At 49.2% G+C, this 13,399-nt stretch overlaps 3 protein-coding genes across 3 annotated transcripts; 2 read left to right on the top strand and 1 right to left on the bottom strand.

Moving 5' to 3' along the window:
- Nucleotides 1-1,270: 1,270 nt before the first annotated feature.
- On the bottom strand, nucleotides 1,271-3,454 carry BROUX77_007774 (uncharacterized protein; the record flags this gene model as incomplete). The annotated part of the gene is made up of 1 exon (XM_073752904.1): nucleotides 1,271-3,454. The coding sequence occupies one exon, from the start codon at nucleotides 3,452-3,454 to the stop codon at nucleotides 1,271-1,273; it is 2,184 nt and encodes a 727-aa protein (XP_073602067.1).
- A 2,495-nt stretch (nucleotides 3,455-5,949) lies between these two features.
- Nucleotides 5,950-6,816, top strand: BROUX77_007773 (uncharacterized protein; the record flags this gene model as incomplete). Its single annotated transcript, XM_073752903.1, has 1 exon — nucleotides 5,950-6,816. The coding sequence occupies one exon, from the start codon at nucleotides 5,950-5,952 to the stop codon at nucleotides 6,814-6,816; it is 867 nt and encodes a 288-aa protein (XP_073602066.1).
- A 1,100-nt stretch (nucleotides 6,817-7,916) lies between these two features.
- BROUX77_007772 (uncharacterized protein) lies at nucleotides 7,917-10,195 on the top strand (the record flags this gene model as incomplete). The annotated part of the gene is made up of 2 exons (XM_073752902.1): nucleotides 7,917-8,324; nucleotides 8,393-10,195. 2 exons carry the CDS (start codon nucleotides 7,917-7,919, stop codon nucleotides 10,193-10,195), a joined length of 2,211 nt encoding a protein of 736 aa, XP_073602065.1.
- Nucleotides 10,196-13,399: the final 3,204 nt, after the last annotated feature.

Genomic DNA, 13,399 nt, shown 5'->3' with positions numbered 1-13,399 from the left:
CTTTTCTTCCCGTATCCAATGACATAACTACAAGTCTTAGTAGACACGATAACTACGCTACATTTTGTTCTCATTGTCCATCCCGCTCATAAATATGTGGCCATTTTGTGCTGGCTCTTTTGGGCCTATTGATTATTATTATTATTATTATTATTTCGTTTTACGTCGTAGTGGGCACGTGAGTGCCCTAACCCTAGTGGATTGTTGAACATCGAGGCGCTCAGGGCCCTCGAAGACACGTCTTAGTAGCGCTCTGCATAAACAGGTACAAAAAAGGAGAAAACCAAAAGGACAAAAGAAAATACAGAGGAAAATTCAAGCAAGAAAGGCAACTAGAAACCAAGCAACAGCAGAGAACAGTCTTGTGCGCCAGGTGGGGGAGGAGGGCTCCAGAACAGCGTTACCCTGGCTTACTCGGCGTGCGTCTCTTCCCCGGGGTCATGGGCAGATGTCGGTGAAGAAGTTAGAGTCCTTCAAGAACTTAGCGAAGTTCTCGGAGCCCTTTCTGGTTGTCAGCGTCTCCTCTATCGTTTTCGCTATGGGGGCTTGGCTCAGGGCTTTCGACCTGCGCCTGCCCTTCCAGCAAAAGAAGAGGTGAATGGGGTCCTTGGGCTTGGGCCTATTGATAGTACCAAGCAATAGCACACGGCCCTACTACCCGCACGTGCCCTCACACTACACATTGTGGTGCTACAACATGCATAGCTACAACTACCAACTACATGCTTGTCTAGATACAAATATAGTCGCGTCTTTTTCATGCAGCCTCACAGCTCAAGTCTCCCTCTGCAACCACTCACCCAAAGAAATTCGCCACCTGTTTCACAGAAACAAAGTAATCCAAAACGAAACAACCCAAACTACTAGATTGACTGGCTGACGAAACCACGAACTACTGTCAAGTCTCCCGCTGTTTCGCCTTGTGACACATTATACAAGATGGCATCTCGATTGTACCAGCTCTAGTATAGTGCTACAATAGCGTAGGCTGTGATTATCCAAACACCAAAATTTGAAACAAAGAGTAGAGATTGTCTATCGAAAGAAAATGAACCAGAATCAAAGCACAACCAAACGCCCAAATAAAACACCACACATCAAACGGCAAACATCAGAACTCGCGAAAGGAGCACAATCTAGCGGTATCAGTGGCTTAGTTCTAGGTACCTGCCTGAAGAGTAAACGTCACCTCCCATGACGACAATCTGTGACAACAGAAAAGTCGCCCCCAATCTTCAAGGCCTTCCAAGCCTTTGGTACTTTTCTCCCCTTAAGTCCGACTCAGCATCAACGGAACCAAGGCAGACTGGCTCTCTACCAGCCCACAGTCAGACACCACTGATATCGTGTTAGGCCCAAACAAAGCCTCTCTAAACTTGCGTCCCATCGCAACATCCGCTGTACACCCACCCCTCACGGCTACAGAGGCTGAATCCGAGAGCAAAAACGGCGGCGAGCCAGGCGGCGACATGAGCCCAACCGCAAGTGAAGCTGCTGACGCAGCAGTTGTAGCGTTAGACGTAGACCTACATAGGAGCCTAGGCTCAGACAGGCCCCCGTGCTCCGGCGTCCTGACCATAGGCGACATTCCTTGCATCGGTGTCACAGGGTTATACTCGCGCGCCATACGCTGGAGTACTGCTTCGCGTGCTTGCTGCAACGCCTGATCCCTTATTTCAGGGTTTGCTGCCAGCCTGTGGTGTGCTGCCTCTTGAGCATAGTTGCGCTGCACTGGAGATACGTCAAAGGTTGGCGTAGAAGGCTCAAATTCAGGAGAGAAGGTAACGGCTTTGACACTTCCAGACCGCGAGATTGGGCTGTAGCGAGCTTTCAGTATTGGTGTCTGGGGAGTCCCGGGCGTACGCGGAGGAGTCATGGGGAAGAAGAAAGGCGGTTCGACAGATCTTTGGCTACGCTTGAAACTACCACCCTGAAAAAGCGGCCGAGGGACATCGCAGCTGGCATGGAAAGTAGACTCTCCGAAGGTGTTATCAGTAAAAACATCCACGTTTTCCTTCATTGGGGTGGCCGTTGTTGTATTGTAATGTTTTGACTTTTTGCTTAGCGATGGTGACAGCGGCAGCAACTTTTTATTTCTCCAGCTGCTGATGAACGATGCACTATCATCAGGATCCGGTATCGCAGGACTGCCAGAACCAGCTGGCTCGGTGCCATCGGTCACATTGAACCCGGCAGAAAACCCCATTGTAGCTTGCATAAGTCTCCGTGACGCAGCCTGCACAGCCTGAGATGGCGACTGAGGAACCGAATCGAGCACCACAGCTCCAACACCTGTGCCTTGTTCCCAGCATTCTCCTTCTTTCTCATCGAGATAAGGGGACTGCATGGCTTCGCGCCAGTTGCCGTGATCCGTAAGTGTAACATTGTCGAAATCAAACTCCTTTACTGTCTGTTTGTGGGCTCGGGCAAGACCACGAAGCTGTGTAGAACTCATCTTGGTGTTGCGAAGCTCCATGTAGCGTAGACTAGGCATCCTGACAGCAACACACTCAAGAGCCGATGCATATGGAGACGGGTTATTCGTCCCTTGGTTACAAAATGCGTCATTTTCTGTGGTAGAAAAGACCAACGGGCATGGGCCCGTGAAACGGCCAGACCAGCCAAACTTGAACTTTTCTAGATTAGGCGAGAAACTGCGGATATAGTCGCAAATCATCTTCAGATGATCAACGCCCGGTGCCGGGCCGTTAAAGTCCCATGAGTCGACAGTGATGCGGAGGTTGTTAATCTGGCTCCAGCGACGAGCTGATGATGGGCTACTCCCAATCCCTGGCGTATGTCGCAGGTATATGAAGGCCCCAGGATGCACGCTAGACAGAGAAAGCTTGTGCAGTCTATGCAACGAAGCCTTCTCCAGCGATATTCGAAGACTAATCAAGGCATAGTCTACCATATCCCGTCGATATCTTTCCTGTGGATCCTGCCCAGGACAAGAGATGGTCAAGTGCCTCATTTTCGGGATGAGCTTCATGGCTTGAATAAACGAAGGGACGTTGGTGGCGGCATGGAATAGAGGCGGGTATTGCTGCATAAGGATTTCGCCCAGCTCGTTGTCGTTGTACTTGGGCCGTGTCACACGAGAGAGTATCGAGGTGTAGGGCGTGTACAGAAACGGGACTTCCTGGCCCGTCTGGGGATGAATCAATGGGGCAAGAAAAGTATATTTCGAATGCGGAAAATGGAATGTGAGATGTTCAATATGCTGGCCAACGCGATTCAGGGCCTGGATTCGACTAGGCTTGGTGAAGGTGTTGGCTGTAAAGGTGATTTGGGTGCGTTTAAACAGTCGCTTAGTAACAACATTACAGCAGGCCGAGTTGGCCAAGCGAATGTTGCAGATATCGGACTTGTGCAGCAGACGGAAAAGCTCCTCACGCACATTCTGGTCTTGCCAAAGTGCATAGAATAGAAGGGCTTCTGGAGACGAAGCCATGGTGCGTATGCTGCGCAGTCAGCCACAAAAAGAGGGATGATAGCGACAGTGGATGTCTCGATGGGTCAAGCGCAGTGGTTAATGTCTGTACAACAGAGTTGAAGATGCCGGTGGTACAGCCGTTGGGAAAGAGAGGTTGATTGTGCGCAACAAAGCAGAGAATGAGCATGAGCGGCAATCCGAGAAGCATGAGGTATAGCGTGTCACGTAATAGATGTGAAGGATAGAGAGCAGTGGAAGATGATATTGATGATATGAACAGTGTACAAGTATCTCGTCTGCTGTGTCTGTATAAGTCCTGTAGAAAAGTGAATGTCTAGGCAGGATAGATGGACACAAGATGAAGCTGGGAAGAAAGACAATCTGGGGATAATTTACCTAGGTACCAAGTGTGTCTAATATGTACTCCGAAGCCTTCGCACAAAAAGGGATTTTTTTTTCTCTTTGCCCAAACAGAACCTGTGCGCCACAGGAACAGAAGGCATCACAGCTCATGACGTAAACATTGAAGATCCAATGCATACACGCCTGGCGTTGTTCCGTCATTTGGCGGTATGCCTCCCGCCATCTGAATTTTCCCCAGGATCGCCGAAATCCAACTGTGTCGTCCAACGCCAGAAACTGGATGTTTATAGGCAAGCATATATGCAAAAAGTTGGGGTTTCATAGCAAAATGCCCGTGGCCAGCAGGATTTCTCTTCTCGCTTGTTTCGGACTGCTGGCTTGATGCAGCCGGCTGTATGTGCAGCTCTCGACACACACCCTTTATGCCCTGGTAAGCTCAACCGACTTCTGCATAGCTTGCAGATGCAGAGGCTGCGAGACAGGGGGCACACTTGCATCATGTACCAATAGAAAGGTACTTAGAGTTAGAAGAAAGAGGCCACCCAGGAAGTTTGCAAAGAAGCAGGCTGAGTGATTCCGATATCTTCCTACGCCTGTTTCTGATTATCGTGAGTGTCAGGGAAGAAAATAAACAAGGGAATGGCTCCTTTGGAGGACATTCTTGGGCTTGCGCTCTTGCTGCCAACCTGGCAGTTCAGGCGAGAATAGCCTGTATCTTGGCTCGGACTGTAAAAAACAGCGTTAGTTCGGTTTTACCGGCTTTTGAAGAGAGAAAGAATTGTTCCTGTGCTCAAGCAGTTCAGTACCGAATGTTCGCCGCCTTATTAACTGGTGGTTGGTTGTTGTCAAGAGTACTTGGCGTGTCAAAAAGCCCAACCCGTTTTGTGTGCATGGACTTATCGATAGGGTTTTGTGGGTCTGGCTTGGTATCACAGAAGCCAAGCCCTCTCCTGATTGGCGAGTTTTCTCGGCAAGCCCATCCAACGTTTCACGCAACTTACAACGACTGCCTAACAACGAGTCTGACAACTTGCATGCCACTGATTCGTCGGAAGTGCAATAAGCGGTGACGCAGGAGTGTGCAGCACGCATTTGTGTATGTAACAACTTGCAGCTCTTGGGGTGCCAAAAAGTACATGCATATCCAAGGGCAAGTAGAGGTTGGTATATGCCTATGTATGTACTACTTGTCTATACAAGTAACTAACTATCTATGTTCATGCATCCAACGAAGAGTTTTCACGGCCCGGAAACAACGAGTAAGCCAAGCTATCCTCTGTTCCAATTTGGGCATACACATATAAAATGGAAAATATCGTCATCTGTATGCATGTTCTACATAAACGTGCTTCGCTGTCAAGCGTCTCTCTGCTCGTCAAGTACCTCTTTTCATGAGTACTTGTAAACAACACACAAGGCAAGAGCAATTCTACTCCAGTAATAACCTTGTCGTCTCCTATATCCCCAAGTTCCTTCCGTCCTCGTGTGTTGTGATCCATCAAGACCGCTTCGTAGCCACCAGCAAACGAAATCCTTTCTTCTCTTCTCCTCTTCTCTTCCTTTGCCCGTCAACATCATCATTCGGCCCCACGCCATAGCTAGCTTTTCTTTTCCGGGCGGGCCAGTCTGCTCCGTTTTCTTGTGTTTTCTTCATAGTGTGCTCGTGCTATCACTGGCACTATAGTATCCAGCGTACCATACCAACATATCCACGGCACATCATTACCACAACCGCTCCCGCTCCATCATTACGCTTGACTCCGTTGTCTCTTTATCCTCGCACGCTCATCTTTGTTGTGGCATTTCCATTTATGCATTTCTCAAATTGACCTAGTACGTGTCGCAAAGACATCTGCATGCGCTGACAAAGATGCTGCAGCGCCATAGCAGCCACATAATATCACGTCACATTAGACTAACCCACATGTTTCACAACAGATCCTCGCCCATCCGCTCTCCTCTTTCGTTATGGATGTCTTTGTAGATCGTCTTGGTTATTTTGGCGAAGAGATCCCCTAGTGAGTCTGATCGTGTGATATTGTCAGCAAGGGCCAATCATTGAGAGGTATTCAAAAATTCACAATCCTTTTAAGAGTAATCCCGGCCACTCAAATCGCTAATACTGGGACTCACATCCCCTGGTTTAGAAAATGGGTTTCAAAAACCATCTCCAGGCTCCAGGCTCATCGAGATACTTGCTATACATCCCGACCGACTCGGAATACTCTCGTCTAGTCAGTTCGAAACCAACCAAAGCTGAGCTAGAAAATATTCTCAATGATGCACGTGTTCTCGACCGCCCAGGAGGAGGGCGCAGGAGAGTGAAGAGGTTCTTCTTACTTGAAAATAGAAGCGATTCGGATGAAGACCTTAAGGTTTTCCGCAGTGGGTCGGCTATCAAAAGTCGTCACTCCAGTCAAAATATTAGCCGGATTCCTAGCCAAGCTCCTAGCTGTGATGACCACATCACCGTACCCGACTGCGAATCATCGTCAGATACCAGCTCTTCTAGTCACATCCCAAGCTCTCAAACCTCTGAAGATAACCATGACGAATCACAGTCATCTACCCATTCACTTGCATTGAGTCATGACGATATGAAGCCTACGCCTCATCCAACCTTGCGTCTGAATCCCGAGGCTACAGAATTTCAGCCAATGGTGCGGCCCGTACCAAAACCTTCATGTGCTAGGTATGGACCTGCAATTGAGAGCTTAGGAGAGTCTATAAATTCCCAAGATACTCCCAAAAGCCCCATATATGGCCCTGCAACGTCCCAAAAAGGATCAGAATTGTCCTCATCTACTTCTTCCCCAGAGAAAATGTTCTGTGATGGCACAAATGAAGACCCGCTGCCTCAGGCTCCAACCACTTATATCTACAATACTCAGAATACTTCTACTAGGCAGGTCCCTATTTCAATGCTGCCTTTTGGCTTTCCACCGCAGTTCGCAAATGTTATGCCGACTTTTCATGTCCCTCATGACGCTGCCCAACTCTTGCTCCAAACGGCCTAGGAGCACATGGCTCGAGTCTATCCGGGAATGCAACATGTTCCTTTGGCAATGCCTGGATACCCATTTAACCTCTCCCTACCGATGCAGTCTAATCTTTCCCCTGTCACTATCCGGTCCCCTCTGCCGACTCCACTTCCAAGCCCCATTCCCCCTACAAAGCCAGCACGTTGTCCAACCTTCACATCTCTCACTCCTATTTCGCCTATTCCGCCTGTCCCATCTATTGCTGCACCTCCGTCATCAGCCTCAAAGATTGCCCAGGGGACTAATACCGTTGGCCCTCCGCCTCCTATTCCTCCTCCTGGAAACAAGGATTCGCAGATGCAACAAGACTTTGAATATTACAAGTATGTATTTGGCAAGCCTGGCTTGAGGGGTCCCAACGTCCGTCTTCATCGGCCAAAAAGTCGAGGCCAGATGGGTGAGAATTCTTTCAGAGTAGGGGGGCTCATGTAAATATCTCATGTGCCGTTCGTTTTCTGATATTCAAGTTTTGTGCTTCTTCCTTTGCGTGTCTGTTTGCTTTTTCAAGCTCCAAATTCATTATGGTTAACTAGTCAGTGTATTTTTCTTTCCCTACTTTGGTCCTAGTTCAACTTGTCTTGTTATCTTCTTTCCTTAAATCCTGTTCATGTTCACCCATAGAAACTTGTATTCTTTAACTCGAACGTCCTTTTATTTTTTTTGTCATTTAACCTTGTGAAGAGTAATATTTTGATGTTTGGATCTGTGTGTAACCACTTATGTTTTGAGATAGTACTTAGGGTTATCCACATCATTTTGGTACACGGTTGGCATCACGTGATGTCAACTCAAACTAAAAGTAGACGTCATCTTGAAATTCGTCGTCCTCGACAATCATCATGCACTTCCATTTTCCAGAGCAACAGTTTTGCCCATTTATGTCACTCTTCCCCAGATATCTTCTTCTTAGTTACTCATTATTATTTATTGGCCTTTAATTTAATCTCTCCCAACGGCACACACTTGTCCAATTGGGAAAACAACAACCGAGTTGTCCACACAACATCCTCATCTGCTACCTCCAGCCTTTTAACCCACAACTCATTCGACGACCATCCTTACTTCTCCCCATCATCATGGCTACACCGACGCCTGGCAGTAAGCCCGGGGTAGCTTCTCAACAAGGTCGTACTCCCCAGATAGCAGCAGCTACACCGCCAGTCTCAGTTTCAACGCCATTCTCTCATATCCACGCAAGCGCTACATTTTCGCCTAGAGGGCCACGATCATCGCCACAAACAATCAAAAAGTCGCCCGCTAATGTAGGCTCTTTGGGCGCTCCTCCCCAGAATGGCGCCTTTTCCTTTGATAGTCCATCGGCTGCCATGGCTATGAACATGAACGGTTTGGGGATGGGCGCAGGGCTGGACTTGGGACTGGAACCGTTGGCGGTTGGGTCACTTGGAATAGATAACACTAATACCAACGCCAACTCGGAAGCCGAGAAGGCAAAACGCCTGCGAGCCATGATTGACTTGCTCCAGGTACGTCTACAAAGTCTACAAAAGCCAGTGTGTTGATGTATCTAACATTTGAAACTTGATGTATACAGGAGAAAAAGGGCCTTGTCAGCGAGGCTGGTCTGGAGAGATTATGCAATAGAATGGGCCTGGTTCATTTGTGGGAGGGCAGCGCCAATAGTTCGAAGCCGCGCTGCATAACCATGGCGGGGAAGACATTTAGCGTTGATGTCTACCTTCGCAACAATGTTGTCGTCGATGTGCAGTTGCTTTTTGACGAATCAGCGGACATTGTCAAGCAACACAGTCCACGTGCAGCTGATATCCTCAAGCAGGACTTGCAACTGGAGCCCTACCAGAGTCCTCTGACCAAAACACTTGACAAGTTTGCTATGAATCTTGATCGTTTGCATAGCCAGGACAAACTGAATGTCATGCCTGGCTTTGATTGTCAAGAAGCACTAGCCAGCATGTCTCTCTCGCTGCACAAGCTCTACGACTGGGATTTGGAAAAGACACGCATGGAGCTCGGTGGACAGTCATCTGAAGAATCCATTATCACAACGGTAATGTGCACCAAGCACGGACGGCCCAGTCTACACGCGCGCGGTAATGTTGGTCTCAGCTTGCAGTACTGGAAGGAAAAGAAACTAGCTCCACCCAAGCCTTCCATGGCAAAAATTGCCGAAGAGTCCGAATTGGTGTGGTCGCTTCTCATCATGTGTGCTAAGGCGCCGATGGGCACGATGCCGTATGCACTGGCTCGCGTGTCTACAGAATGGATCTCGCCAATGGTGGTCAAGGAAAACCCACTAGCCGAGGAGACTCTACAGAGCGTCACGGGTGATGTACTTGACTGGCAGCATCCTGAAAACACCCTTCTGCCAGATGAGGCCGGCATGGGACCCAAGTACCCAGATATTGTCTTCAAGGCCATCCTTGACCCGCCTGTCGTGCTCCCCCACAGTGTATTTATGCAAGTTCTGCAGGCGACCGGCCAGACGCCTATGGAACACCACGCACCCTCAACAACGTTTGATGCGCTGTTCTTTCCTTTGGACTCCTTGCCAGCGGTTAATGAAGGCAGCAGTGGTAATGGTAATGTTCCACACCAGGACCTAAGCGAGCCGCGCAAGGTTTCTAGTGTCCGCAAGGTCAGCCGGCTGGATATCTCAGGCACCCAGTTCATGGAGCCGATTGATACGGCACTGTTTGTCTATAAGCCAGTCTATGGGCAGGTGCTTCAAGAGATTCAGTTCGCGCACCCGCAACAGCTCATCAACCTACTGCCTGTGCTACGCCAGTACGCATTCCTAGCAACACTGCTCCGCAATAGCTTCCCGCTCGTCGCCTCAAACCAAACGATGGAGCGTGGCAATGACGACGAGTTACGTTACCGCAACACCTTCCGTGCGCTCACACACAAGCAAGCCTACGTGGACATGACCAACCGCATGGACCCTATGCCAGCACCTAAGCCATTGCCCGGTGAGCCAATGGTAATCACGCCTGATGTTCCCAAGCCTGTCAATGTCAAACTAGACCGCTGGGTAGATGTCGATATCAGTCTGGACCCCTCGCCGCGACTACAGGTGAACTTTGTGGCAGGTCATAAAAAGGTCATGGTGAAGCCGGACGTGGATGAGATGGATATCAGCGATGAGTCTCTAGACGGCGCACAGGAAGTAGAAGTCTCTCGCGAAATGGTGGGCACAATTTTGCTCGAGATCAGGTTGAACGGCGATGTGCATGTTGCAACGCAGAACGTGATCACGGCTGAAGCTCAAGCGGCTGGCCGTGATCCTCAGGTGCTTGGCAAGGCGCTTATGGTTATGGAAGATTTGTGTGCGTGGTGCGAGTGGATACGCACGCGCTTCGACCTAAGCCACCTCTAAGCAAAGAGTAGGGGCAAGGATGGGTGGAGGAGGACAGCAAAAAAGAGGTGCGTGGACCGGGTCGATGTCGCGCCTAGGCGTTACCGGCTGGGGACTGGGAGCGGAGATAGACGGCGCAAAGCCTCTTGTGAAACTATACTCTACATGCATGGTATGGGATTCTCTCTCCGCGGCCGCTAGCGCTATGCCAATGTCATGGCTCTTTTACACAAAAAGAAATTAACTATGGCTTTCTCTATTCGTTCTCCCTTCACTCGTAGCTTCGCTGTGTCTGAGACATGGCTGGAATGCATGTTACTTTCTATATAGGCGCTGCTGGAATGCAGGACACGACTACAGTATGTCATGGCGTGCTGGGTGTCTCCGTCTTCCCGTTCCCCCTCTCCTTCGTCTGTCCTACACACCGGCGCGGCTATCCCAACAAGACAGGTATCCCGCAGGGTCCTTCACGCCTGTCTTTCTACAGGAGAACGAAAAAAAGAAGAAAAAAAAAGTCCGATGGGCGAATGTCCACGGGGATAGTAGCTTCTTGGTGTATTCTAGGGACGAACGGAGGTGATGGACTACATTCCATGAGAAGATAACAGGCGCTATTGATCCTTTGGAACCACCGAGGTAGTTGTATGAAGCCCGAATAATAGATGTGGATAGTAGGTAGTTGACTATGCTGAATCAAAAGTCTATGAAAACTACACACAACCAACGTTCTTTGATGATTGTGGCGCAGCCGCACCAAATAGACACGAACAGGGCCGAGTGAGCCGGGTGAGTAGCTTGATATGTCAATAATAACTACGTGACGGTGGGATTCCCGCCCAGTTAGTTGAACAATGCGGTGCGACTAAGCCCAAAGCAAAGCCAACAAAGAGGTTCTTTCTCTCCTTAGCCGTATGCAGGTAGAAGCCTAGACAAGGGGATTGTTAAGCTTTTGGTGTGTGTGGTTTGTTTGTTTTTTTTCTTTGGCAGGAATAGTTAAAACAAAACAAAAGAGGAGCAAGAAAGACGGACACTGTTACGCACACAGACGCCGGTTTCGGGTGGAGAGAAGGCGAAGGTCAAGGGGGGGCGGAGAAAGGAAGAAGGGAAGAATCACAGGCTAATCTATATGCCTATACAGCGGAATGAAGCGAATGACAATGACGACAGACGCCGTGTGCGGCCAGGGCCAAACGCAGACAATCAACGGCATGAAAGGCTCACACAAGCGCAACAAAGGCCGTTCGCGGGGTCCTATCGTCGCTTTGGGCTGATGGACCCCTCTAATCTCTTGGTGGATATATTGGCCGCACTATAGGCTGACAAGCACTCCCTTGCTACAAACAGGTGCCCAGGATTTTCCTAGATCTCCAGGTTCCAACTACCTATAACTAGTTGTGCACACAGACTGTGAGACTTTATGCGGTCAATATAGTGACAGCAGGGAGAGAGAACAAGCAGAACAAGATAGGGAATCCGGGCTAAGCCGGGCTGCAAACACTGTACGTTGTTACACGGGCTTGCAGCGAGCAGTTATCACGTACAAGTAAAGTACACTTACTCGCGTGTACAGCCCTTAAGATACAACGACATCATGTTTCCTTGTAACTAACCATCTATCATCTATCTCTCATGATGAAATGGGGCTCGTGATATGCTGGCCAGGTTCGTGAGGGTCTACAGAGCCATGTCCCTGCCTCTTTTTTTCTCTCAACCAAGAAATGTAGAGTGCAACATTAGTTGGCATACGCCCTGGACCTGGAATGTAGTGATATGAGGTCATTTCGACCTTGAAGACGATGAAACTTGTGGTCTGTCGAGGGGGCCGCAGTTGGGGCCCCTTGTATGGAAGCGTAGGATTTTGACGGGTGGGCAAACTACATAACTACACTACTTGGCCAAGGCTAAGCTACGGAACCGGGGCAAGGCTCGTTGTGAAGAACTCGAGCGTTGCACAATACATCGGCACATGTTCAAGTGAGTCAGGTCAGGTCAGTCCTACATATTGCTGTCGTGAAATCTGGACACCCACGTGAAAGAAAGGAAGGGTTGATTGGGCTACCAGAGGGTTCTCCATGCAGGTCCAACGCAAGGGATATAATGCAATTTAGCTTGTTCAAAAACGTAGTTAGTGATGGAAGCCAAGCCAGTGAGGCAAAAGAGAGCCTTCACCCAGCTCCCAGTATATACTATGTATGTATGTATGTACATACTCTGGAGATGTTGTGCAAATTCACAGGAGGAGTGGAGTGTAGTGCTTATCTTGGTTCTTATTGCACTGGCTCCCTAGAAAGGCAAGCCCAGAGAGAAAGGGAGACGTCTCTGCTGTCTGGTGTAAGAGGAAGCAGAAGAAAAAAGCAAGGCGGAAAGCCACTTCCCGGAAGAGGAGGACAAGGAGGAGGAGTCGATTAGCTGGCTGCAATGTAGGTCCGGGCATAAACCCAAAGCTCGGGGCTCAAAGCTCGGAGCTCAAAGCCCAAAGCTCAAAGGCAAGATGCAGGTTCATATGCAGGTCAGCTGCAGCTTAGTGGGATGCCCCAAGGTCAGCGGCTTCTTTTGGATCCTTTTAGGGCTTAATGGAGCCCGACAAGGCCCTGTAAGGCCTGCTGGAGCCCCCTGACATGACCTGACATGGGACAACATGTACCAGCCTCCACGCCCACTACCACTACCAACACCAAGGCCCAAGGACTTCTCCAAAAAGAGACGACAACCCAAACAAAGGAAAGTAAACAAACCAAGAACCAAGAACCAGCAGATCATCCATTTCCATTTTTGTGTCGGGAAGCCCCAGCGGCTTGGGTGGGCATGTGGTGAAATGTGGGATCAGTATGCAGGGGCAGCCTTAGTTCTGACAGTCATATCTTAGGGTTATGGAACTAAAGGGTTGAATACATGGGACAATGCAAGACTTTTGTGTTAATAGACTTTCAGGCATAGAACCCTTTGATGATGGCCAGGGATGGATGAAAACAAACTGATCTGGCTGGAATGGAGGGCACAAGAAAGCAGAGCAAAAAGAAAAACAAATACAGTGGCTGAAGCCGCGGAAAAAGGGATATTGACGGCCGCCCACGACGCGCTATCGGATGGGGGGATAACTATCACCCAGATGCCGCTCTTTTTTTTTTTTTTTCTTTTTTTCTTTTTCTGGGTGCCACAGGAAGAAGAGTCATAGTGCATTCCAGCTGGTGGATGGTGTGAGGAGGAGTCTGGAAGTCTTCTGGT

Source organism: Berkeleyomyces rouxiae (assembly GCF_048999995.1).
Source record: "Berkeleyomyces rouxiae strain 22BRR77 chromosome Unknown BrBRR77_ptg000012l, whole genome shotgun sequence".
Taxonomy (NCBI): Eukaryota; Fungi; Ascomycota; class Sordariomycetes; order Microascales; family Ceratocystidaceae; genus Berkeleyomyces; species Berkeleyomyces rouxiae.
The sequence above is the reverse complement of the archived record's forward strand: the minus strand, read 5'-3'. Positions and strand labels throughout refer to the sequence as shown.